Here is a 27,094-nt window from a genome sequence, read left to right as displayed (position 1 = left end):
AATTACAGTAAAACACTACTTGCTTAAATTTAACCGTGCCCAATACATACTTAATGTACTTCCTATAAACTGCAATATTGTAGATGATTAAAGTCAAAGCATCAGAGTCTTTGAATCCTAGCTATAAACTCAGCATTCTCCTGTGAAACTAAAAAATAAATAATTAATGATTGGCTTCTTATCATTCTTTGTGAGGAATCCTTAACCAAGTGCACATGTATGACAGTGTGTGTGCATATATTTTGCTTATAATATAGCATACGGACGTGTGTACCTGTCAGTTTGAAACTGACTCCCTCCTTACCGGATCTCCTCTTTGTCCTGCATCTCCTGGAGCTCCAACAGGACCAGGAGTTCCAGGAGCACCCTGAGAGCCTGGCAGACCTGCAGGCCCTGGGTCTCCACGATCACCCTGAAAAGAGTAATGGTGATATTGTTCTTTTAACATTTATTTGAAAACAGTGGTATTCTATATGGCCATGCTATTCATGCTAAGGGAAAAAAATGACACAATTTTTCTTGTTTACTTTGTAATAAATCAAATTGAAAAGAATAATATATTTCTCCCTAATGTCAAACCTATCTCAACCCTCCATATACACAAGCCCTTCCAAATGTATCCTCATCCAGAGCCTTCATATTGCACCAAATGTAAAAGTTATTTGTTTTCCTACTCTTCATTAAGAAAATGCCATCTTACTTGGCTTTGTATTCAAATCTCATTTCACATACAGAGCTACAAAAATGACTACCTTAACCGCAAGGGTTGTTACTACTAAAATATCAGCGTTGCACTGTAGTTATGAGGATAAAGCCTAGTATTTTACTCTTTAGATTTTATGAAGATTTCATATTTATATTACTGCAGATTTCGTAATCAGTGAAATTGCCCTTACACGTTCTCCAACGGCACCATCCCGTCCTGGAGTACCATCATTACCAGCAGGACCCTAATAAAGAATCACATTTGAAAGACAAATTAACTGAGTAATGAAAAAAATCTCATTCTAAATGTCAGAAAAAAAAATACATCATGATTTCCATTTCTCTTCTGTAAACTATAAATTAGTATTTATCAAAATCTCAGTAGAAGGAAGTTTTCTGCCATCTTTTCTGTTACTTTAAATTGCTTGTAAAAATATTATTGCATCTTTATTTAATCTAAATTCTTCATTTATTTTTCTTAAAAAAGAAAATAATTCTCTAATACTTTAAAATAAATGTTAAATTCTTGGTATTTTATGGTTTTGTTTATATTAACAGTGAATGTTTTTTCTCACTATTATTATACTTCTTAAATTAATTCAAATACTATCCTTAAGGTGTCCAAATAAAATAATGGTAAGTTTGGATGATACTGAGTTACTTTTTAAAATATGCAGTCTTCTGTCCCTATTCTCCTTTGAATTTTTTTCAGAGCTAGTTTTACTGTTTTATCAAAATTACTCTGAAATGTACTGATTGTTTCTTTCAAAAAATACATGGCATTAACTGTTTGTTAATATATTCCTTAAAGCACTACAGAGAGGAGATTCTAATGTATAACTTCTCCAATTCCCTTTCAAAAACTTAATATCTCTCAAAATAAGCCAAGTGGACATGCCATCCATAACATTGCTAAAGTGAAATTTAAGTAACACGATCTCTACATTGTCCTTTTCACAAGCTGTAACAATTATATTTTTAATCCTAACACCATAGAAGTTGGCAATTTTGGTAAAGATGCCATTTCAGACTAAAATGATAAAAAGGGAAAATGAACGGACGTATCTTTCATTTTCAAAACAAATTGGCAACAACTTAAATCCACTAAAATATTCAGTTCCAGATTAGACAAAGTTCAGTGCAAAGACATCAATGTTGTCTCCTTTTATTTACATGATCATTTAGCCAACTCTATGAAAGTAAAGTACCTCAAATAATATTACTAAGAAACTTCCTTAAGGGGAAATGTATGATCGATTTCTAAATTTTTATATTGATTTCTAAATGAAAAAAAAATTTCCCATGACACCCAGATGATGAAGAGTGGAGTTATTTTCACTGAAGAACTCACTTCCGGGCCAGGCTCACCCACAGGGCCATTTGAACCTGGAGGTCCCACAGGTCCAGGTGGACCTTTGTCTCCCGTTGTCCCAGTTGGTCCTACTTTTCCAGGTGTGCCCTGAAATAAAAGTATAAATACATCAACTACCTCTGAAGAAATTTAAGATTGTCAGTTCACATTAAAACTGCATGAATTCAAAAAAGGACCCCAGTCCTATTTGCCCTAATAATTGTTCATTATCTTCTAATACCCATGTCACTGTAATGCTTCCTTAAAGGTATGCCCACTGCTTGCCACATTCATTCTGATGTAGCCAAGGGACTGAAAAGCATCCTTTGCTTCCAACTTCCATGTGCATTTTGGATTCTAATCATGCTGTACCATAGTCATTTCTGGTTGCCTTCCTGGATTCTATATCACTACTAAGGCATGCTCATTGTTTTTCACTCCTGTTTTGTTTGCTCACTTTACTTCTATATCTTGATACTTTAGTCTCCCTTTGGAGGATTATTGTCCATTTCCTGGCTTGGCTTATGTGGTTACCAATAATAAAACTTCCTTTAACTCTTGACTTGTTGAGTTTAGACCTCTACGCCCAGTCCATCCTCCTCTCATCCAGTCCAAGGGCCTCTGGAGTAAACTCTCTCTGTAGGCATCCCATAAAAAACATCATTTTTTCTCCCCAAGCACATAAACTTTCAGTGGTAAATTTTAGTCTCATCAAAGCTAACACCGAATCAAACTTTTATCTGTACTTCAGGGAATAAGAGATTCATAAGCACCCTCCAGGAAATAGGAGATTACTTTTAGAATCCTTCATAAGTTACTCAACAGTCACCTCTAATCTTAACTCACATTAACTCAACTACTTCTTCCCTTTGTATACTTACGGAGGTTTTTGTTGAGTATGTTTATTTTAAAAGAAGCTCACCAAGAGATTATCCCCCTTCTCTAGCTCCATGGATCTTTGTAATCTTTGAAGAAAGGTTTAAGAGTCACCAAAAATCCATATCCTTATTTGTCTACCTCTCTCATCTCATGGTTAACCAAATATCCCTCAAAGAATTTGAAAGGTACTCAAGTAGATAATTTGACATTTGAAATAAAAAATTTTTTAAGATACTCATAATTTTGTTTTAAAAAGACTATTTAAATCTAGGTATTAAGCAAAAATATTTGATAAATTCCTTCCACATAAATGATATTGCACATATTCAGATGAGATATAGACTGATGAAGCTACTCACCATTGGGCCTGGCAAGCCGGGCATACCTCGTTCTCCACGTTGTCCAGGCATGCCAACAATTCCTCTTTGCCCAGTAGTTCCAGCTGGACCAGGGGGACCATCTGGGCCCTAATGTTGAGGATAAACTAAAATTAGAAATTCTCCAAAGCTAAAATTGTATCCAAGGACTTTACAAAAGTTACAGCTTTACAAGGATCTCAGTGTGAGAAAAAGGCCCCTGTTTCATAAAACCACCCTATATATGAGTATTCATAACTTGTAATTCACATAAGGTTTCTAAAGTTATTTAAAGGTGAAAATGGCTCATCAGTTGGAAAGGAACTTGAAAATGAATATGAATATTGACTGTATAAAAGACATAACTACTCAGAGACATCTTTTTTCTTCCTTTCATAAGGGCAAAAGGAAATTTTTTAAAAAGTAAAAAAAAAAAAAGAAATAGTGATCTATTTGAATGTATTAATATTTAGAGGCATTTGGACATTAAATAATTAGAATGTTTTAAAAAATTTTCTTCATGCAGTGCATATATTTAAAGACTTGTTTCATATTCAGTTTTTGGATACCATATCCATTACTACTATATATATTTATATATATATACACACACACACACATATATGCACACATATTTTCTACAGCAAGGAATTACAAATTAAAAGCATGCAATATATAATATACTTAAAGGATTATGAGAGCAACCAGGACAATATTTAAATAGTTTTCTGGTGGCAGGGATTATCACTGGTTTCTATTTGTAATTATCTCACCTAAAGGTGGTCTAGAACAAAGACTCCACACTTACAGGTTGCCCATCTTCTCCTGGGTCCCCTTTGTCTCCTGGGCCACCAGGGGGTCCAGCTGGTCCTCGATCTCCCACTCGCCCATGAGAGCCAGGGTCCCCACGTAGACCTGGAGGTCCCTCTTTCCCAGGCTCTCCTAAGGGCCCTGCAGGTCCTGGAGCTCCCTAGTGTAACACAAACACACACAAAATCACTCAGTAGGGTAAAGTGGATGCCAGCTAATAGGAATTGATGTAATGGTTTCAGCTTCAGATGCACAATGACTATCAGCAAACAATACTGTTAGTATTTAGTGCCCAAATGAAACAGTAGTCAGACTTTGGATCTAAAAGGGACTTACAAATATTGGATTATTAAATATGAATATAGGGGAGCTAGGTGTAGCTTGGTGGTTGAACATTGACTTTCCACATATGAGGTCCTGGGTTCAACCCCCAGCCCTGGTACCTCAAAAAAAAAAAAAAGAACATGATTTGGCAAAAATGCAAGTATGAATTATTGGGGGTGGGGTGGGGGAGGGAAGTTAACATAGGTGAATGAAATAAACCATATACAAAAGGGCAAATGTTGTTTGATCTCACTTATATAAAATAAGAAGAATATGCAAATTCACAGGGGCCAGAATGGGGATAGATAATGGGGGGTAACTTAACTAGTACAGTGCTTTTGTTTGGGGTGATGGAACAGTTTTGGGAATGGGTGAAGGTGATGGCAGCACAATATTGTGAATGTAAATAATACCTCTGAATTATGTATTTGGATATGGTTAAAAGAGGGACATTTCAGGTTGCATATATGTTATCAGAACAAAATTTGTTAAAAACTAAGGACAATAGTTAATAATATAATTATAATACTGTTTCACCAGTTGTAAAAAAGGTATCACACTAAATCACACTAATGCAAAATGTTAATAATAAAAACTGTGTGTGAGGAAGGGTGTATGTGAACTCTGTACATTCCGCATGATTTTTTCTGTATGTCTTCAACTTCTCTAATTAAAAAAAAAGAGTTAACATAGGAAAATAAACCATCAAGGGATTAAATAAAAGAATAAGAAATATACACACACACATAGATATACATATTTGCAATTACTCTACTATCAAAAACTTGAATTACTGGAATTGACTTACAGGAGGGCCTGGAGGTCCAACTCTGCCAGCAGAACCAGGAAATCCTGTAGCACCCTAGAAATTAAATGCCATATAAACATTTTAAAAACAATATTAATTAGTTAAATGTACTATCGTGGGGTCTATTTTCATAGGGAGAGTTAAGCCTTTGGATTGCCTGCTACGTTGTAACCAATAGAATTTTTCTTCTTGATTTAATGCACCATAGGTTTTCAAAATGGACCTGGATGAATTGGTTAGAAGTGTGCTACTTTTTTTTTCCACTTTTCATTACATACCCAGGGTTAGAATCACATCAATATTGTATTTAATAAAATTATATAGAGTGCTTTCACATTATTCATTTACCCCTTACATAGGTAATATATTATTTATGTTACCCATGAGGCAGCTGGGTCTCCAAGATTACAAGATCTCATCTAAGTTAGTTCCCTTTCCAGTACAATATAGTTGATACAAGTAAAAATTTATAATTATAGTCTCACATTATGACTAACTTTAAAATGGCCTAAGAAGCACCAGATGCCTGTGATTAGCTGTGCATGCTTCCCAAGCCTTCAGACCAACTTACAGGTGGACCCTGGGTTCCTCGACCACCTTTCAGTCCAGGAACACCATTCGGACCCTATATAGAAAGAAACAAAGAGAAGGCCACTGTAGTAAACTGCAAACAAGCTAAACACAAGTTCCAAACATTAGGTCCTAACACTCAAGTAAGGCCATTTATTATTACTGATTTTTTAAAAACTTACATGAGGGCCAGGGGATCCTGCAAGACCTTGTGGTCCAGGAGATCCGGCATCTCCCTTCTGTCCTGGCTCCCCAGGTTCACCTTTCACGCCAGGCTGCCCGTCAGGACCCTGTGTGCAAATGTGGAAGTGAGCAATTGATTATAAGATTTATAGATAAGTTGTTTATATAACTAGTATAATTTAGCATAGTTAATATAATTTGGTATAATTTTAAAATTATTACTAACGTATCATTTAACCATTTATTGTAAAACAGTATTTTGTATACAAAACAGATGCTGGACATTATGTATCCTGCCATAACCCACCTGAATGTACTGGGGGAGAGTGTAAACCACAATGTAAACTATTATCCATGTGGTGCAGCAGTGCTCCAAAATATATTCACCAAATGCAATGAATGTGCCACACTGACGAAAGAGGTTGTTGATGTGGGAGGAGTGGGGAGTGGGGTATGTGGGAACCTCTTATATTTTTTAATGTAACATTTTTTGTGATCTATGTATCTTTAAGAAAAAAAGACAATTCAATGAAGAAAGTTTTTAAATAAAACATAGTAGAAGAAAAAATACACTGGAGATCTTTCAGTACAGCCTGAAAAATAAGATATCCCACCACATTTTTACTATAACAAACAAGCATACAAGCCTAAAGAGTGCAAACAATACTTTTGTGCCAATCTATGAAAATGTATATTGAAAATGAGAATATTGTCTAGAAAATTATAAACTTTCCATAATCTTTATCTTTAAAACATATGACAGTGACAATTAATTAAATAATTGTTATAACAAGGTGTCTGTTCATTTGTAAATTAGGAGTATTTGAAAATTATATACCTGGGGTCCAGCAAAGCCAACAGCTCCAGTTGGCCCATTTTCACCACGAGAACCCTGAGGAAAAAAAGGTGATTGTGGCTTTCACACATTATTCTAAATAGGAACAATATTTAAAAATAAAATTATATAGGGAAGCAGCTTTGCCCAGTGGTTAGGGCATCTGTCTACCACATGGGAGGTCCACGGTTCAAATCCCGGGCCTCCTTGACCCATGTGAGCATCAGCCATATGCAGTGCTGATGCGCGCAAGGAGTGCCCTGGCACGCAGGGGTGTCCCCCGTGTAGGGGAGCCCCATGCGCAAGGAGTGTGCCCCATAAGGAGAACCACCCAGCACGAAAGAAAGTACAGCATGCCCAGGAATGGCGCTGCACACATGGAGAGCTGACACAAGATAATGCAACAAAAAGAAACACAGATTCCCAATGCCACTGACAACAACAGAAGCGGACAAAGAAGAACATGCAGCAAATAGACACAGAGAACAGACAACTGGGGGGGGGGGGGAGGGAAGAGAAATAAATAAAAATAAAAATCTTTTCAAAAATGTTTACAAAATTAAAAAATTAAAAAATTAAAATAAAAATACAATTATATAAATGGGACTTGGTTTGGTTTGTACATAGAAGGAGAAAATACCCAAAAGAACATTACTGGGACAACTGGGAAAAAAAAAATGGAACTGTGTGCTTTATTTCAATGTTAAATTTCTTGAACTTGATAACCTTAATGAAGTTACATAAGTGAATATCCTCGTACTTAGGAAGTCTACAAAGAAGTACTAAGTGTTCAAGAAGGACGATGCATGCAATCTACTCTCAAATGTTTAGAAAATGATAGATGTTAGATAGAATGATATAAAATCATTGTGGCAAAATGTTAAAAGTTGGTAAGTCGGGTAAATGGGTAAGGGGTACCATAGTTTTCTGTATCAGTTTTGTATTTTTTTTCAACTGTCCTATGAATTTGAAATTATTTCAAAATGTAAAGTCAAAAATATATAGAGTAAAGCAGATGTGGCTCAACCAACTGGGCTCCCGTCTACCTTATGGGAGGCCCTCAGTTCGCTTCCCAGGGCCTCCTTGTGAAGGCAAGCTGGCCCACGCCTGCAGAGAGCTGATGGCCCAGGCCCATGGAGAACTGGCATAGCAAGATGACGCAACAAAAGGGAGACAAGCAGACACAGAAGAACACAGCAAATGGACACAGAGAGCAGACAACAAACAAGTGGAGGGGGGGAATAAATAAATAAAATAAAAATCTAAAAAAATAGAGAGAGAGAGGTAATTGGAAATATTGACTAAGGAAAATTCTCAAGAGTGTTGTAGAACAAAATTCCCAAGGTCATAAGTCTAAAAGAAAATTCTTAATTATTCACAAAATCAGCAGCCCACCAAAACTTAATAAAGTGTGTAGAAATCACACACTGATATTTTGTTAATTCGAAAATTAAAAGTTAAAAACCAGAAAATTACAAATAGCCTAAATCGACCGGTGTGATTCTATATAAATATCAGGACAAATGATGAGCTGTTTTACTGCTTAATTTTACACTAAAGGAAATGAAAATACTGTCACTCACAGGATTGCCACGGGAGCCAGGAGGGCCAACTAAACCTCGAGGACCAGGTTCGCCCTAGAAATCAGAGTTTAGATGGTTATTCACACAAAGACAAAACATAATATAATTGTAGAACATTAGGCCCGTGTGGAGGGTGGAGAGTGGGGAGAACTCTGAGATAACATTTAATCTTTTATGGAAGAGATCTTTATGAAAGAGCTCAAATTCGGGTCTCATAAGTTTATGGCCACAACTTGTGACATTACCTTTTCTCCAGTGGGGCCTGCAGGACCTGGAGGACCTAAGGGACCCGGGAGACCCTGTCAATTGAGAAAATACATAATGAGGAAAAGAATACACAGAAATCTTCTGGTTTAAAGTAACAAATAAGCAAACAGAAGTGATTGGGTACCTTTTAAAAACACTATATACAATAAACAATGTAATACATATACTCTCAAGACTTTTCTGTCTCATCTAAAGTAAGTTCCACCACAATTTCTCCACAGAACTTTTAAATTTCTTTCATCCAATACATAAAACTGTCTTTTAACTTTAGATCTAAATTAATTGTGTTCTTCAACAATATCCCTGCTTCTTAGCCTATTTAATTTTGCTGATACCTATTTTGAAATTTGAGTATACACAGAAATGTGGCTTTTCTTCTTATGCATAGACAACTATATCTTAAGTTTTAATATAATAGCACATCAATTCTTTTTTCCCTTGAAAAAGTGAAATTGTACTAAAGCATTACCTACTCTACAGCATTCATTCTTCTGAGATTCATCTCAGAATCTCAGAAAAGGAGTACCACTACCCAGCAACACTGGGGTTGAATTGGCATTAAGGTTTTCCACAAGCAGATACAACCTGGGTCTTCTGGACACATAGTCAAAATCTTTAAATTGCTGGACTATACTGGAATCCTTTCTAAAACAAGTTCTCTATTTGACCTTTGAGTATTGCCTCTCATATGCAACCCAAATAGTCTTTGTTGTTTAATTTTTGTATATATTACTGAAGAGACTTAAGGAATAAAGTTGACTTTTAAATTTTATATTTTTAATAGGAACATGAGAAAATTTCTGTTGCTTTATTCTCTGGATCTATAATGGAACAATATTCTTCCAATTATATATCTAATTTATTTCCCTAAAGGATTTGATTAAATATAAAGATCACTTCATTACTTATATCCACAGACATTTCTTTTCATACAGAGAAAATATATTATTCATTTTTCCCTTTGTTATGAGATTACAGCAAGTGCCTTAATTTCCTTCTCTGCTAAAACAATGTATTGCTCTTACCAAAAATGATGCAGGTATTGCTTAACTGAACTGTCAACACATCATTGCTTCAAATAGTGCTGCACTACTTACTACACATTTCAGACCATTTGTGATGTAAAATGCATCTATCAGACTTACATTAATTGTTTTCCTGAAATATTAAATCAAATTTTTATCAAATGTTAGAGTTAATTAAAAGCCACATTCATAGCTTGGTAAATGAAGTGCTTCACCCTTAATTAGCTTTCTAGAAAAAGTAAAAAGGATAATTACAATTAAGGCTAAAACTTTTCCATATTTTACTTTATTTTCTTAATCAAAACTTAATGTATTAGCAGCAGCTCAACATGCAGAACCAAATATATAAACAATGGCTCAATATGAGCTGTTTTTTATGGGCATAACCTGACAACTAAAATCAAAACATGTCATACTGAAACAGAAATTACTCATCAAATATTAGGCACTATTCAAGGAGATATTGTACGTCTGAGCAATCGTGACTAACTACTTTTCCATAAGGGAATCATTTATGTCTAAAAATATATTGTCTCTCTAGTCAGATTGTCCTTGGAATTACAAAAGCAATTTTATTTTTGAGGATCTAATGCTTGTTAAATGTCAATTTCTTATGTGACATTAAACACTGTTTGGTGTCAACCATCCTTCTTGACATTTCACTTACTCACTTTCCTTATTGATGAAAGCATTAGTGATGATTCATTGTGGAGTAATTTTTAACCATTAAAATTCAGGATATTGAGAAACACTTATCACAACTTTGGCTCCTTTACAAAACTCTACTTACCTGCACTGGAATGAAGACCAGGCCAGCTTATTAGATCAGTATTTTAATAGAAATAAGCTTGGTGTAAGAAATAAAAAGATGAGAAAGAGGATTCCTATCCTGTACACACAGGTATGATAACATCTTTTATTTCAGTCTCTTAACAATGATTTTACTTTGCGCTTGCTTTAAATCAAAGTAAGCAAAATGAGTATCCATCGCTGATCAACATCCATCTCAAAGTCCATCATTTGCAAAAACCTGACAATCAAGGAAATATGACCAATTCATTCTCAGGTAGGAAGAGCAATAGTTTCACTTACTCTTGCTCCATCATTTCCAGCCGTGCCTTCAGCCCCTTTCTCTCCTATGCCACCCTGGCAAAACACACAAAATACTATTATGTCATTTATTGTCTCTTTCCCACACAGACATGGAAGTTTCATGAGGGCAAGGGTAATCTGTCATAGTCACAGTGTATCCTGTAGGGCCTAGAACAGTTCCTGGCACTGTGCATTTTCTCATTAACGGTAGAAGGAAAGAAAGAGAAAGAAAGAGAAGAGAGAATGAGAGAGAGAAAGGGAGGGAGGGAGGAAGGAAGGAAGGGAGAAGTACTTGTGATTCTGCTCAGGTAATCACTATCAACCAAAAGCCTAAATGGATGAACTAACAGAACCTGACTTACTCTGTCACCCTTGGGGCCAGGCGTTCCTGCAATTCCTCTTTCTCCTGGCATGCCCTGCAGGCCTGGTGGGCCTGCATCTCCAGGGGTCCCAGTTGGGCCTGGACTTCCCTAAAAAGAACAAACAAACTACATGAATTTGCCATTTTGGTAGGTCAAAAATAATTGAATGTGAGCAATTTCTTGGGGTTCTACTTGGTGCTTACATTTTTCATTTAAGAAAACTGTCTTGGTCTGACTTGACTTTTTAAATGTATCTTAAAAAATCAGATTTTGCCCTTGTGACTGTTGGTTTAGGCTTTCAAAATTTCTCTCTGAGGACAACTGAACATTGGTTCAAGTAAGAAGTGGGTTACATTTTTTACTCTTTTGGGCAGCATCATAGGAATTCTAACAAAGAAAAAAGGTCATTACATTTACACATTACATATTACATTCTCTGACTAATGCACCAGTGATGTTAAGGTGGTTTTCAGGCTCATTCAGAGGTTAAGTTGCAGGAATCCTTACACAGTCACCCTGGGCCCTGAAGAGATGATAAAGGATCTCATGTCATATGATTATAAAAAATTACACTCCAACTATTTATACTGAAGTTGGCCTCATTGTCTTCTACCAATCATAATTATACTAAAAAGGAAAACATGCTGATTTTTGTTTTAAGATGTACTATATTTTCATATTTTAAAAAACAATAAACTTTCGTATAGCTAGTGAGCAGAATTGTGGAATCTGAAACAAGGAAGTGGAACATGATTAGGATTGCCTCCTAGCAAATTACACAATTTTCTATTTCTTGCCTCTGCTTATTAACAGAAGCCATTAATAAAAATGTAAAACATGTTAGGAATGTGTTTGTATATGGGAATGTACCATTATGTTCACTAAACCATGTGGTTCATCATAGAAGAGAATCTTCTTTTGGCTGACTTTTAGTGCCAAGAACAACCCCCCAGTTGACCCACATTAAATATTTGTTGAAGAAGACAATGATGTAATCAAATTATTTTATAAAAACAAGGAAAATACACTCCAATAAACCATATGTGTTTATTGAGGGGTAATTTTAGAGCATGCTAGGATGCCTAGGTCCCTACTATACTTACTTTTGGACCATCAGGACCGTGTCCACCAGCCATTCCTTTCTCACCAGGGAGTCCAGTTATTCCTGGTTCTCCTCTTTCCCCAGGATTTCCACGTTCTCCCTGCACAACATTAGAATGTCAAATAATCCCAGTGTTTGGTTTGAAATGGGTTAAAAATGTTCTGGCAATCTGCAAACTGGCTTCTATTGAAGAAAAATTTAGAAATGAGGAAATATTGGGCCTGATTTTCTAATTTACTATAAGAATTGAACTTGAAGTAAGGATATGGTAGTTTCATGGGACAAAATATTTCTCATAAAATTGATTTCATCCATAAGAAGAATTCAGAGCTTAAAATAAAGACTATTTTAAGATTAAAATACATTTTTAAACTGAAGTCAGCTAGAAACAAAGTTAATCACAAAGGAGAAAATACTTACTCTAGGTCCTAATGGGCCAACTGCTCCAGGATCTCCAGGAACACCCTATAAAATAATATTTTTAAAAATCGGAAAAGTCTTGCACTAGTTCTTGGGTATTTATTAGAAAACTTTCCAGATCATACACCTAATTTGTTTTAATTTACCATTAGAAGGCTGAATAAGCCTATAATATTGAAGAACAAGAAAAATATATACAATCCTTTTTTTTTAATTGGAGGTACCAGGACCAGGGATTGAACCTGGGACCTCATACATGGGAAGCTGGCACTCAATAACTGAGCTATACCCACTCCCTATGTATAATATTTTTGTAAATGAGAGGGTATCAAATATTTTAGATGAAATCATTTTTCTAGATAAATTTAGGTTATGCTTAAATATTTAATTTTGGGCAATGAGAACATGAAAATATTACTTCCCAAACCTACTGCATCAGTTTTTAGATGCAATGAAATATATGCTAAGTGCCTTTTAATTTCCCAATGGAAAACTGAAAAAAATTTCAATACAGGAGAGTGATATTAAAAGCCACTGAAAAAGAGATGATCTTTAAATAGAACCAATTCAGTTCTATCCTATTCAAGTTATTAAAAATTTCTTGAACATATAATATTCTAGGAATTTGGATTCAAATTAGTATAGCCATGGATACATTAAAAGTTTCAGTTTATTCTTAATAAAAGTTTGTCATTTCAAAACTCCTCTGTCTAATAAAGATAATAACTTTAGACCTTAAATTTATTTCTCTTACAGTGGTGTGATCTTCCCTAAACCCAATTCTGATCATATTGTTCCCTACGTAAAAGCCTTTCATTAGCTTCCCATTACTCTAATGTTGAAGAACAAAGTAAGACCTTCTATCAAAGAGCTCCTGATACATCCCTCTAGTCTTATCTCCACCTTCTCAACTTGTACTTGACACAGTCCTGACATACATAATTCCTTTTAGTGTCTTAAACTGATCAGCAGGCCTTTGCATCCACTATTCCCATTTCCTGGAGCATTTTCCTGCCTGCCCTCCTCTATCTTAACCACCCTTTATCCTCCAGATCTCACAGTGGAAATTACTATGGGACACCTTTCCTAAATCCCCAAGATGGACTTAGTGCCTCTTCTGTGTTTCCATACATAGTGCCTCCCTTATCCTAGCTTTTATATCACACTATTTTTATAACTGTCTTATTATACTATCTCCTACCCTATTCTAATATATAAAAGCAAGGAACATATCAATCTTGTTCATCTGGGTAAGATGATTGCCTTGTAGAACTAAGCACCTAGAGTACTTAGCAAATATTTGTTGAATGCTCAAATGAATGAATGAATCATTCAAAGAAAAAGAAATTACATAAACCTATGTGCCAATAAAACAATAGCGATTTTACTATTTACAACTGCTTATGGAGCCTCCAGTAAAATACTATAGATGTGGTAAGATATAGCTGGTGATTAAAAGCCCAGTCTTGGATTCAAATCATTTCAGCTGTGTGACTTTGGGAACATTACCTAATCTCTGTGTGCCTCATTTTCTCTCATCTATAAAAGATATAATAATAGGATCTAGTGCATAGGGTTGTTTTGAGGATTGAAAGCGATAATATAGCCAAAGCAAATAAGAACAGAGTCTCACACATAAGTGTTATTATGAGCCAGCGATTTTCAATAGTTCTATTATTTTTATTTAAAAACTCACCTGATCACCTGGCTTTCCACCTTCTCCAGGAGGCCCTGGAGGACCAGGAAGTCCCTAAAACAAAAGGAAAGAAATCAAACTGTTGATCTGTTTAACTTTAATAGACCACCAGTATTAACAGTTCACCTTTTACAGTTTATGAAGCTTCCATGATTATGGTTTCCAGACAGAGATATTGCTCAGACACAAGATCAAGCAAAACTGAATGAGAAAACCACATCATCTAACATAATACAGCAGATGGTCAATTTATATGGTTAGGTTTTAATTTGCACACCACTTAGTAAAAAGAGATAAGAATACAACAGAAGGTTCTTCGAATTGTAAAGTTCATATGGGTCTGAGAACAATATTTTAGACTGCTAGAATATCCTTTAAAGTAAGTCCTGAAAGATTCTTCCAAATTATGACTACCCATGCCAATAAACAATCTACCATATCAATATATTCATATAAGCCATGAAAATCTGTTGAATAAAAAATTTTAGGCAATGTGTCAGTAAAACTAGATAAACTATAAAAATAGTTTAATAAATCTTGTTGAGATATCAAAACACTTTCTTTTTAATTTCTTAATAGCCATGAGTTTTAATAGTTTTTCAGGAGAAATTTGTTCTTTCTCTTTGAAAAAAGTGTTAGATTTTATCTATCTTAGATAAATAAAATATCTATTTTATTTACCAAAAGAAGAAGAGCTTCTTTTAAAAAAAAACAAAAGAAATTTATTGTTTCATGGTTCTGAAGTCTGAAATTGAGGGAAAATGAAGACAGAGAGACAGAGAGAGAAAGAGCGATGTGATGGAGGTAGAGATTGAGTTATGGCGCTTCAAGACAAGGGATGCCATGGGTTGCTGGTCATCCACCAGAAGCCAGGGGAGAGCCATGGATCTGATGCTCCCCCTTAAGAGGGACCATAGCCCTGCAACATCTTGATTTCAGAGGACTAACATTTTTGAAAATATAGAATTTTATTGCATGCAACCATATCTTTTTATAATTTTAAAATGCATTTTAGTTCATGAAGACTTAATGGAAAACAGAATTGGTGCTTACCTGAAAGCCAGTGGGGCCTGGTGGTCCCTGTTCTCCTCTTTCCCCAGCTAGACCCTAAATCATGGATTAAAGAAAATCAGGAATAGAGCCAGATCTTTATACCTGCTTCCTATTTATATGAACCACTAGAAGTATGATAATTCTTTATATTTCTTCCAATAGCATGTTTCTCAGTTTAGCTAAATAATAAACTAGGATTAAATGTCATCTAATGGTGAGGTTGAAGGCCCTGCTGATGAGAAAATCTCTTCTAAAGTCAGTGAAGGGAGTAATGACATGTATTTATTTACTGATCTAGACAAAGTATCTGGAGTCAACCATAAAACTGTAGGGAAATTGGATGAATTGGATATGGAAAAACTAATTACTTTCCTACTTCTAAGCTAAAAGAGTAATACTTCTATTTGTAGTTTCTATTTGTAGTGTCATAAGAATTGTTAAGCATTCAAAACTAGAATAACTAAAGAAAGCAAACATTTTAGGAAAATATTTAAACTAATCAAAGCAAAACAAATAAATATGCCAAAAATACTTTTTATAAAGACTTAATTTTAAAATCCTAAAATGAAAACATACCTCAGAGGATAAATATTATTCTCCTTTTCATACCCCCCAAAAAAGCTTAAATAAATTTTTATAAGATATATTGTTGGAAGAAGGTAAGTATTTAAATATTTTTTAAATAGTTATTTAAATATTTTAAGTAAAATATATTATGAAATATTTATTTGCCGAATCCTATTTTCCTCATTTTATACATTCTTCAACTGTGTGGCACATAAAGACAATGAATTGGCTTTGGCCATCAGACTTCTAAAGAACTTTCAAATGAAAAGAAAAATTATTATATTTAAAAAGGCAAAAGACAGCATTACAGAAAACCAAACATGTAATTGACTTACAATCATGTACTTTCTTAATTATTCACTTCTCCTAAAACTTTTGATTTATTCATAATTAAAATTCTGGATGAACATTACTGGAAAATGCAATGTGAATATATTCTCACTAAGATATCACGTACCGGGGGGCCCACGGGACCGGAAGGACCAACTTCACCATCTTTTCCAGGAGCTCCCTGGTGTTAAACAGATAATTTGTGAGGTGATGCCATAGGAATTTAGACAGTTCATATTTATATATGAAAATATATATATGGATTATATATATATGAATTGCATTTTTTTCCTTTATCAGAAAATAAGTACTTACCCTCTGCCCAGGAACACCAGCATTTCCTGCTTCTCCAGGTTTTCCAGGGTCACCCTAAATAATAAATTGAAGCTATTTTAAAGTTGAATCAATTTGCCAATAACATGCCTGCTCCAAATGAGGATTATGATGGGATGGCAAACATAGTATGCACTATACTCACACTGCTGCCTTTGGGGCCTGGAAGACCCATACTCCCAGGCTGCCCTCGGATTCCAATTGAGCCCGGAGGACCTGGACGGCCATCTTCCCCTGGAGCACCCTACAAAATTTACAAGAGCAATTTAAGTTTTATGTAAACTCTCTCTACATATTATACCACCCAAATTGTCACTTGGTTTGATTATTATAAAAGTTACGTAAGCATTCAAATATCCTGTGTTTTCATCTTATTACCTTAATGAATCAGAACAGTTAAGTGTTTTTTAAAACTGCAAAAGTGTTTTGAGTATTTAGAACAGAGATTTTATTCTTCCATACACAAGCCCCATTTTAACATCGCCTTACATTGTCATTCAATTGGGATATCAGTCTCTCTTTCATTTACTCCAGTTTGTGGTAATGAAAATTCAGGACTTCTATTTCACATTTTCAATATAAGGGAAGAATTCAGAAAATACAGGTTATTGAGGTTCATATCTGCTAACCTCTTGAACATATAAACTTGGTAGGACATCAAGAAATGAGAATGTTGCTAATAGAAATATTTCACCTGTATTATTGAAAGAATACATCACGTCAACTTTTCACTGATGCCAAAGAAACAATTCCAACCTTGAACATTCATCTCAGTGAAAGCCGATTAATTTTTTGGTAAATTTGAACATACACCAATCCTAAGACTTTGCTTCAGGGAGCCATTTAAACATATATATAAGATCAGCTTCCACAGGTCCCAAAACATTAACTTACCAAATCCAATGGATGTGTCATGATGATGGGAACGAGTGTTGTTTGGGGGGGGAGAGGGGGGGTGGAGGGGTGGGGTTGAATGGGACCTCACATATATATTTTTAATGTAATATTATTACAAAGTCAATAAAAATAAAAAATAAAAAAAATAAAAATAAAAAAAAAACTTTAAATAAACATCTTATCATTTAAGTCACATGTCTACTGAGAAATGTTAACAATTGTGGACTTCTGTTTAAATTTCTTACCAAAGGTCCAAGTTTTCCTTCAGGGCCTTGAACACCAGGATTTCCTGTCAGCCCCTGAAAATGTAAAGCATTCATCAGTTTGTAACTGCCTGCAATTCAAGTTAAAATTCTAAAGACTCACAATAATGTTTTAAAATCATCCAACCTGCCCTAATCAAGATGGTGGTGTAAGAATCAAGATGGTGGTGTAAGAACTCCATTCCCTCATAGAAACTTTGAACAGCCAGCAAAAACAGGCAGAAACAACTTTCCCAAAACTTCAGAAAACAATTAAAGAACTGCAAGAACAAGGTGAGTGCTGAATCAAGAAAAATGCCACTTAAAAGTGGTGAAAATCTTTGGTACACTGCCTGTCCCCTCACCCAGCCCTCTCTGACTTGGAGTGGAGCCAACCCAGGATCCCACTGAAGGCCTCTCATCCTGGGTCCAGAAGGAACAGAGTAACTCTTGTACACCTACTGAGAGCATGCATGTCTGGACCAATCCATCTGACGGTGGCCTGAGGGAATTTGCCCTGCATGTAGAAGACAGCTCACAGAACTCTCCTACAGAATGTGGTAAGAGAGCAGTCAAGTGACTGCCTGAGGCAAGGAATTGCTGTCTGTGAGATGTACAATACAGTGCCTCAACCATTAGGAAACTGTCTCCTAGGCAAGAGGGAACATTTCTAACTGTGTAAATGGGGGAATTCCTAGGACCCCAAGACATGATACATGTGCAGAAAAGACCTATGCTTTGACTTAGAGCTATTCTCTAAACTCATTGCATGGATAGGCTCTGAAAGAAAGCCCCACAAAGATCAATCTGCAAAGACTTGGAAAGGCACTTTCCTTTTTTTAAATTTTGTTAGCTCCTGGCTTTCAAGGGAAGCTCTGGCTTAAGAGTGGCTGGATAAAAGCTTAAGGAACAGACACTTCAGAGTCTAAATTCCAGCAAAAACACATTAAAATATCAAAATATCCATGCTTCAACAAAAGATTATAAAATATAGGAAGAAACAAGAAGCAATGGCACAAGCAAAGTAGAAGATTAAAGCATTAGAAACTATCATTGAAGAGGATCAGATCTGGGACAAGCCAAAGACTAAAAAATTGGTCCTAAATATGCTCAAAGAGCTAAACGAAAACATGGGCAAAGAATGAAAGGTAATCAGGAAAATGATAGATGAACACAAAGAGAATATAAATAGGCAATGGAAATTAAAAATTCACTAGAAGTATTCAACATCAGATTGGAGATGATAGAAGAAAGAATCAGAGAATTTAAGATAAGAGAATTGAGTCATCCAGTCTGAGATGCAGAAGGAAGAAATAATGAAGAAAAGTGAATAGAACCTGAGGACCCTGTGAGACACCACAGAGAACACCAATACATACAGTGCAGAAGGCCCAGCTATAGAAAGAATGAAAGGGCAGAGGAAATACTCAAGGAAATAATGCTGGATACTTCCCCAATTTAATGAAAGACATGAATATAGACATCAGTGATGCTGAACAAACTCCAAACAGGATAGACCCAAATAGGTTCATACCATACCATGCTACAATCAACCTGTCAAATACAAACGATAAAGAGAGAATTCTGAAAACTGCAGAGAGAAGCAACGTATCACATACAAGGGAGCCTGAATAAGATTACATACTGATTTCTCATTGGAAACCATGGTGGCAAGAAGGCTATGGATGACATCTTTAATAAGTGCTGAAAGTCAAAAGTTGCCAGTCAAGAATTCTGTATCTGGCAAAACTGTCTTTCAAAATCCAGGGAGAGATTAAGACATTCCCAGAGATACAAGAGCTGAAGGAGTTTGTCACCACTAGACTGGCCCAAAAGAAATACTAAAGGGAATTCTGCAGGTTGAAAGGAAAGGATACTAGACAATTGACTAAAGCCACAAGAAGAAATTACTTTTATCCAGTAAAGATAACGACATGGCAGTATAAAAATACCAATACTTCTATTGTATTTTTATCTGAACCCTGCTTTTTTACTTTCTTCAGGATCTAAAATGTAAATGCATAAGATGTAATGATAGGCGGCGGACTTGGCCCAGTGGTTAGGGCGTCCGTCTACCACATGGGAGGTCCGCAGTTCAGGCCCCAGGCCTCCTTGACCCATGTGGAGCCGGCCCACGCGCAGTGCTGAAGCGCACAGGGGAGTGCCCTGCCACGGAGGGGTGTTCCCCACGTGGGGGAGCCCCACATGCAAGGAGTGCGCTCTGTAGGGAGAGCTGCCCAGTGTGAAGGAAAGTGCAGCCTGCCCAGGAGTGGTGCCGCCCACATGGAGAGTTGACACAGTAAGATGACGCAACAACAACAACAAAAAGAAACACAGATTCCTGTGCCACTAACAACAACAGAAGCAGACAAAGAAGACGCAGCAAATGGACACAGAAAACAGACAACTGGGGTGGGGAGGGGGAAGGGGAGAGAAATAAAAATAAATAAATCTTAAAAAAAAAAAAGATGTAATGATAAATTTATGATTTTGGACTCATAATGGATAGATATATAATTTGTGATAAGAACCACATAGAGGGTGATGGAGGGGTACAGGAACATAATTTATATATGCTACTGGTGTCAAGTTGGTATCAAACCAAATGAGATTTTTATAAATTTAGTATATTAAATTTCACCCCAATATTAACCACAGAGAGATTTTTTAAAATTCCAAAAAAAGAAAAAGAATATACAAACTCATAGAGACAGAAAGTAGAACACAATGCCTGGAGTTAGGGACAGGAGCAAAGGGGAGTTGATGCAGAATGAGTAGGTTTCTGTTGTGCTAAAGGGAAAGTTCTCGTATGATGATGGTGAGGGCCTTACAATACTGTGAATGTGATTAATCCCACTGAATGGATGCTTGGGAAAGGCTGCAATGGAAAGAATTATGTTGAATATATCTTTCCACAATTAAAATAAAAACAAGGAAAAACCATAGAGATAATGGCAATTAAACGTAATACATGATATATGGGGTCTAAGAAGGAGGAGAAAAGGTTCCAAAGGACATTATTGGGACAAAAGAAAAAAACAGAATATAGACTGTAATCCTGAAATCAATGTTGACTCTTTTGAACTTCATAAGTGCACTCAAAGGTGATTACATAGTGAATGTTTATAGTTCATTCATAACCCTCCCCGTTCAGATGCAGTTTAAAATCAGGAGTCATTTTTACTGTAAACAATATTAGCATTAATTCAACTAGCATTCTACCTTTATCAGGTGTCTAGGGAAGAATATATAGGTAATGGTGAACTCAAAGCTCTTTTCCAAGTATAAGGACTAACAAGTAGAAAAAGAAAGGGCTATAATTAACTTTTACTCATGTATTTAATGCTGGGTTCAATATAAGTTAAAGAACTTATGGTGAGCTAAATATTTCTTTCCACTCAACAATTTTTTGTATAAGCCCTTTCTATTTAAGGGGTATGGCTGACAATTGCATATAAGGGCAAGTCTATAGTTCAAATGAATTTTAAAGTGGCATTTTGTTAAAATTAAATTCCTAACATCATCAGGAATTCTCTCTGCCAAAATTTAAACAAGTTGTTAAAATGTAAATAAAAATTATACACTTTGACAAATAGATTTTTTTATGTGAAGGGGGGAAAACTATTAATGCATACTCCTTTGAGAAAGGGAAACTGGAAGTCACTGATTAATACTCTGTTTTCATTACATGACAAAAAATAAACCAGTATATAAAAAATAATGGATTGAGGTCAAAATGATAAAAATGAAGAAATGCTCCGAGTTGTGAAAGAGATCTCAATTCTTAAAAAAATCATTTCAATGGACGTGTTCAGGATCATTTCTTCTGGGTTGATATAGCAAACAGCTGTTGCGATCTTACCCGAGCACCAGGCAGCCCAGGTTCACCCGGACGTCCTGGATCACCCTGACCTCCTTTAGGTCCTGAAGAACCTACAGGACCCCTTTCTCCTTGAGCCCCCTGTTACAAAGCAAAGCAGAATTTGTCAGGAGAAAAAGGAATATCGTATATATAAATGTATACAGACTATATATATAATCATATCTTATCTTGTATTTATATGTAATTCTTATTGACAAACCAAGGCACTACTAGTTAAATAGTTAATAAATAGTTGTCAGAGTAGTTAATGAAAGACTTTTTGGTAAAACAATGTCACTTCACCCTTTGTTCTAATTTGGATTCCTTGTAGAATTTGTTTTTTTCATCACTAACTCAAGAAAGATGTCTTTAGTGCTGCACTCCAACCATTAATATTAAAAAAACCGAAGAGAATTTTTAAATAAGTCTAAATTTCCAGCTAAGGGAAAATTCCAATCAGCTAAAGGACACATCTATTACCTTTACTTCTCAAGTAATGGCCCTGACAAGTCTAAAACAAGCTTCCATATTCCTCTAACTGCTAGACCTATAAAACTCAGTAATTAAGCAAGAGAGATTTGGAGTGAGACCACTATGCCCATCTCTTTTCTGGATATGGACCCATGTGGATGAGGGCTATATTACTACATTGGAAAATGACCTCTTTTATTACCCAGTTCCACCCACAAGAGTTTCAATATTGATGTGTAAACCTCACCTTTGGTCCAGGTAAACCATCAGAGCCTGGAAAACCACGATTGCCAGGAGCACCCTACAAATAATCAAAATGCCATCTTAATTGTCGATATTTAATAATATATAGTAAGTCATTTTTATTTTTAGAACTACAAAGTTTAAGGAGTTGTGGTCAAACCAACCAGCCATTAGAAATGTATAAGAAAGAAAAAAATAATCTGACCATACAGAGTAAGTTTCCATTATTGAAGAAGCTATAAGTGCTGATCCAAATAATCCTTCAAATCAAGAAATATTCTAGTAGTTCAATATAACATTGAATATAAAGAAACAGTAACATCTAATTATGAGAGGCTAAGGAGTGATACCTTCTACATCAATCAAAATGTCAATAATAACATATATTAGTATTTGTTTTATATGTGAAGTCTATTGTATTTTCTGAATCTCTATACAAATGTAAGGTGTGATTATTGTTGCTCATTTTGGACCTGATTCATTACACTTTAGTCATAGTAAAGTCTTCTGCTCTTTAAAATTATCAGGTCATTTCCTGTCTCCTAGCTTTGCATTTGTGGTTTCCTCTACCAAAGAAGCTCTTTCTCCCAGGTTCTCTTACTGGCTTATTGTCATCTCCAGGACTCAATTAAAATGCCATCTCCTCAGAGAACCCTACTTCCAAACCTTCTAATCTAACATTGCATCACTTTTATATATCCACATTTACTCTCCATCACATCACTCTGTGATTTAATGTGTTTATGACCCTTATTAAAATTTGTAATTTTATTTTTATTTACTTGTTGATGCTTTTGTTGTCTACCTCCCCACTAGAATGTTAGCACTATGAGGGCTGGGGCCATGGATTTCTTGTCCATTGATAGATCCTTAGTACCAATACATCAAACTGGCAGGAGCAGTTGTTCAATCAATATTAGTTGAATGAATGAAAAATGATTAAACAGTTGGCTTCTTTTAGTCACAGATAATGTTACTGAACTATGCAATTTACATGAAAGCATTTCTTTTAACTGCTTATTCCAGTACTACCCCAAAATTGACTTGTATACTTCCCCACAACTGTAAGAATTTGTTTTATTATTGAAATCTTACCCTTTCTCCCAGAGGACCGGGAGGGCCAACTGTCCCTGGATCACCTCGGGGACCTCTTTTGCCTTCCTCACCAGGTGGGCCTATTGGACCCTGAATGCCATGTGGACCCTATTGAAAATTGGAGAACAGTTACTAAAAATAGAGCCATAGGACGAGTGAGTTACAGTTGGAAGAACTTAATCACAAACTTCAAAGTATATTAAACAATTTCCATCCCATGGCATTATAATTCTCATTGGCATTGTTTTAAACCTTTAAACATTTTGAGTGGTGCACTTCTAAACATATTTATGTTTTTCTTATCACTTAAAAGAATTGAAGCTTTACCGGTTCCCCTTTGGGGCCAGCTTCTCCTTTGAAACCTGGAACTCCTGGATCACCCTAAAATAAAAATATCAATATCATAAGAACCAGGACATTTAGCCAGTCTAACCTGTTCTAATTAATTACAGAGACTAGCCTTAAAAATAGTCTGCAGTTGAGTCTGTATTGAATTGGCAGTATATTATCATTCTTTAAAATTTCCAAGTCTTATAAAATACGTGTGAATTTTTAAAACTTTGGTAGCAGTTATTTATTTTAGTGTTCCACAAAAACTTATTTTTAAAATAAAAATATTTTCATCATGTATACTAGAATAATTAGAATGATTCAAACTTGATATTTAAAACTAGAACTAGCTATGACAACTTCTACAGATAAATCTTCTTAGGTATTTTTTTAAGGAAATAGACTTTCACCCAGAATCAAAATAATATCATATTTAAGTTCAATTTATTGAGAGCTTTGCAACTTCAAACAGGTCATTTCATCTTTGGAGTGTTTTGGGGGTTTGTGCATATGTGTCTTTAAATAAAAATTATAGATTATGCTCTGGGAACCAGATATCTAAATTCAGAACATAGTAAAATCAAATGCTCATATCAGCAACAAGAATGATTTAATAAATTTGCTAACAGTACTTGAAAAGGATTTATCAGTATGATCAAAGTACTTGGAACAGAATCCAAAATATCTGTTTAAAGTAGTCCTAGTAAAGAATGTTTTGATTTATATATATTTATTTATATATATATATATATATAAAAGACTATAATCACAACTTCTCAAAGTATTTGTTCTTTGTTCTCACGGGCTTGCCCACATTATTTTTCTAATTTCTAAAAAATATGGAAACTCATTCAATATGGACAATAGTTGGCATCACCCTTCAAGACTAACTCTCAATATACGGCTGTTAAACCCATTTTTAGTCATATCAACATTACAAATCTCCATTAGATATCCACATTTCCTCACACTGGCTTGCAAAATATTTCTATAACTGTTTATCATTCAACTGCTCATAAAATTCTATAAAGTAGACCCTGAAAATGAGCTTATTGTTGTATATAAGAAAAAATTAAAAGTTAATAATGCAATAATGTTCCACTTAGGATTTTAAACATCTAAATTGTACGTCAATGTATTGCTTTCACTTTACAAAGATTTTAATCTTCATTTCACTCATTCAAATAAGTCACATGTGCTATGTTTCATTGCATTATATTACAGTTATTTTTTCCCTACCATCTTAGTTTGGTTATACCAGAAGATGATACTCCTTTCAAAGGACATTACCGGTTGGCCTCGAATTCCCGGAGGTCCAGTGCTGCCCTGAGGTCCTGGCGATCCAGGAGGCCCTGCCAAGCCAGGAGGGCCGGAAGTACCCAGCGAGCCCTATCAAACAGCAAGAATGACTCGATGAGCAGAAGCCCAGGTAGAAGTCTAGAGCCAATGTCCAAAGGATTATATTCATTGGAACTTCATAAGGCATAAACACAGGTACTCACTGTTGGTCCTTTGGCACCAGGCGTGCCATCTGTCCCCACTGTACCCTAAAGAGAAACATGAAAAGTTTATGAAATATTAAGCCATAACGGGGAGCATTTTGGATGGTACTCAGATATCTATCAATCTTCCAAGAACAGATAGCAAAATTTCAAAAAAAGAATCAATCACTGCTATATTCTATATCATAAAAATCAACTTTGGCCACTAATTCTCCCCTTCCCTACAATAGGCAAAACTTTCAGAAGCAACAAGGGACATTTTTTTTCCCCAAGAGTTCTAAACAGTTATACAGAGTCCAAAGAGAATATATTAAAATCAGTTGCATTTTTTCTGATGCTATGAACGTGTCCTACTTTCTGGGCTTTTCCTTCGATATGCTAGGAACTTACAGGAAGACCTTGAGAACCAGCTGGACCGGGAGGCCCAGTTTCACCTCTCTGTCCCTGAGGACCTTCAGGGCCTCTCGCCCCAGTGGGACCTGCTTCTCCCTAAAGGGTGCAAAGAGAAATGTTACTAGAAGAAAAACAGAAATATCTCATGGTACAAACTTGGTTCCTCATTTGGAATTTTACATTTTAAACCCAGGCTTGAAAGAGGCCAAGAGTACAAAAAGGTTTATTTCAGGAGTGTGTGCCTAATCTACCCTATGGATGGGGCCCTCGCACTCACTACCCCTTTTTGTGTGATGACACCCATGTCCACTTCACTAGGAAGGTGCTCCACACTCCAATCCCCAGTTACAGAAATATCCTCATCCTTCAGAGTCATTTTAAATTCTCCTCTGCTAAAATGCCACACAACCTGGAATTTCTTTTACCGCACTTACAGATTTTTTTCATCATTACATATTAAAAACTTAACATAATCTAAATTAGTAATGAAAAACTGAGAACTGGCCTTTACCAGGCACTGAGTTTCTCAAAGATTGAGAGTCACTTTTCTTATCCCTGAAGAGCAGTTTTAATATGGTCATAGGTAATATTCAGGTGCTTCAAGCCCACTTTTATGCACATGGTAGAAGTACATTTAGACTTTTAAACCAGCACAAAACCAAGCGAGAGAGGAAAATTTACTAGGTCAACTGTGATAGCAGGAGTTATCTCTGCTCATTGTAAATTTAGATGTTTCAGATCTAGCAATGATGCTTTATGATGAAAACCTGATGCAGTCATTAGAAGGTAAACCAAAATATTTCCTAACATCTCCAAAACAGCTAATAGCAGCTAAAATGCAGAGTTGATCTCAGATGACAGCTCTCGAAATGTGTGGGACTCATTCTAAAATATTCTACACAAAATTTCATATCTATATTACAGAACAAGAAATTGTTTCCTTATTATATAAACAACAGAAATCATGATATTTTCAAACTTAAGATAGGATTTGATTTGTAAAAATTTGATTCCATTTATCTTTTAATGAAAGCAATTGATTCATTACAGTGGGAAATACCTGGGCTACAAAATGCCTAATAAACTTCACAACTTTTGGCGACATACAAGTGAACCACCTCTATTTTTAAAAATAGTCCTTTGATAAGAATGAAAGGAAACTTTTATAAAAAGCAGTGCTAAGTGAAGAACAAAGTGGTCAAAGTGATCTGTTAGGTATTTTAGTTCTCCTTTCAGGACAAGACAGGAATCTAGATTTAACAAATAAAAGTGCAGGATGCCTAGTTGTACTTTAATTCAGATTAAAAAATAAATTAACAATAAACAGAAAAAATGTTGAATTCGTCCCATGTATTACATGGAACACATACTAAAAAAAGTATTCTTTGTTTATTTGCAATTCAAACAA

The 27,094-nt window shown here is 35.4% G+C and overlaps 1 protein-coding gene across 2 annotated transcripts in view; it reads right to left on the bottom strand.

Annotated features, from left to right (window-relative positions):
* The window catches only part of COL5A2 (collagen type V alpha 2 chain), a 146,834-nt gene that overhangs the window by 12,055 nt on the left and 107,685 nt on the right, over positions 1-27,094 (bottom strand). For both annotated transcript variants that reach the window (XM_071216223.1, XM_058300506.2), the window contains 28 exons: positions 25,684-25,782; positions 25,294-25,338; positions 25,082-25,180; positions 23,789-23,842; positions 23,462-23,569; positions 22,371-22,424; positions 21,653-21,751; positions 17,794-17,847; positions 16,797-16,895; positions 16,634-16,687; positions 16,446-16,499; positions 15,422-15,475; positions 14,369-14,422; positions 12,673-12,717; positions 12,254-12,352; positions 11,151-11,258; positions 10,789-10,842; positions 8,650-8,703; positions 8,405-8,458; positions 6,825-6,878; positions 5,986-6,093; positions 5,805-5,858; positions 5,234-5,287; positions 4,100-4,261; positions 3,295-3,402; positions 2,057-2,164; positions 897-950; positions 305-412 (listed from right to left, as the gene is read on the bottom strand). In XM_071216223.1, the coding sequence (XP_071072324.1) occupies positions 305-412; positions 897-950; positions 2,057-2,164; positions 3,295-3,402; positions 4,100-4,261; positions 5,234-5,287; positions 5,805-5,858; positions 5,986-6,093; positions 6,825-6,878; positions 8,405-8,458; positions 8,650-8,703; positions 10,789-10,842; positions 11,151-11,258; positions 12,254-12,352; positions 12,673-12,717; positions 14,369-14,422; positions 15,422-15,475; positions 16,446-16,499; positions 16,634-16,687; positions 16,797-16,895; positions 17,794-17,847; positions 21,653-21,751; positions 22,371-22,424; positions 23,462-23,569; positions 23,789-23,842; positions 25,082-25,180; positions 25,294-25,338; positions 25,684-25,782 (2,151 nt within the window). The remainder of the gene's footprint in view (positions 1-304; positions 413-896; positions 951-2,056; positions 2,165-3,294; positions 3,403-4,099; positions 4,262-5,233; positions 5,288-5,804; positions 5,859-5,985; positions 6,094-6,824; positions 6,879-8,404; positions 8,459-8,649; positions 8,704-10,788; positions 10,843-11,150; positions 11,259-12,253; positions 12,353-12,672; positions 12,718-14,368; positions 14,423-15,421; positions 15,476-16,445; positions 16,500-16,633; positions 16,688-16,796; positions 16,896-17,793; positions 17,848-21,652; positions 21,752-22,370; positions 22,425-23,461; positions 23,570-23,788; positions 23,843-25,081; positions 25,181-25,293; positions 25,339-25,683; positions 25,783-27,094) is intronic.

This window comes from Dasypus novemcinctus, chromosome 7 (assembly GCF_030445035.2).
Source record: "Dasypus novemcinctus isolate mDasNov1 chromosome 7, mDasNov1.1.hap2, whole genome shotgun sequence".
Lineage (NCBI taxonomy): Eukaryota > Metazoa > Chordata > Mammalia > Cingulata > Dasypodidae > Dasypus > Dasypus novemcinctus.
The sequence above is the reverse complement of the archived record's forward strand: the minus strand, read 5'-3'. Positions and strand labels throughout refer to the sequence as shown.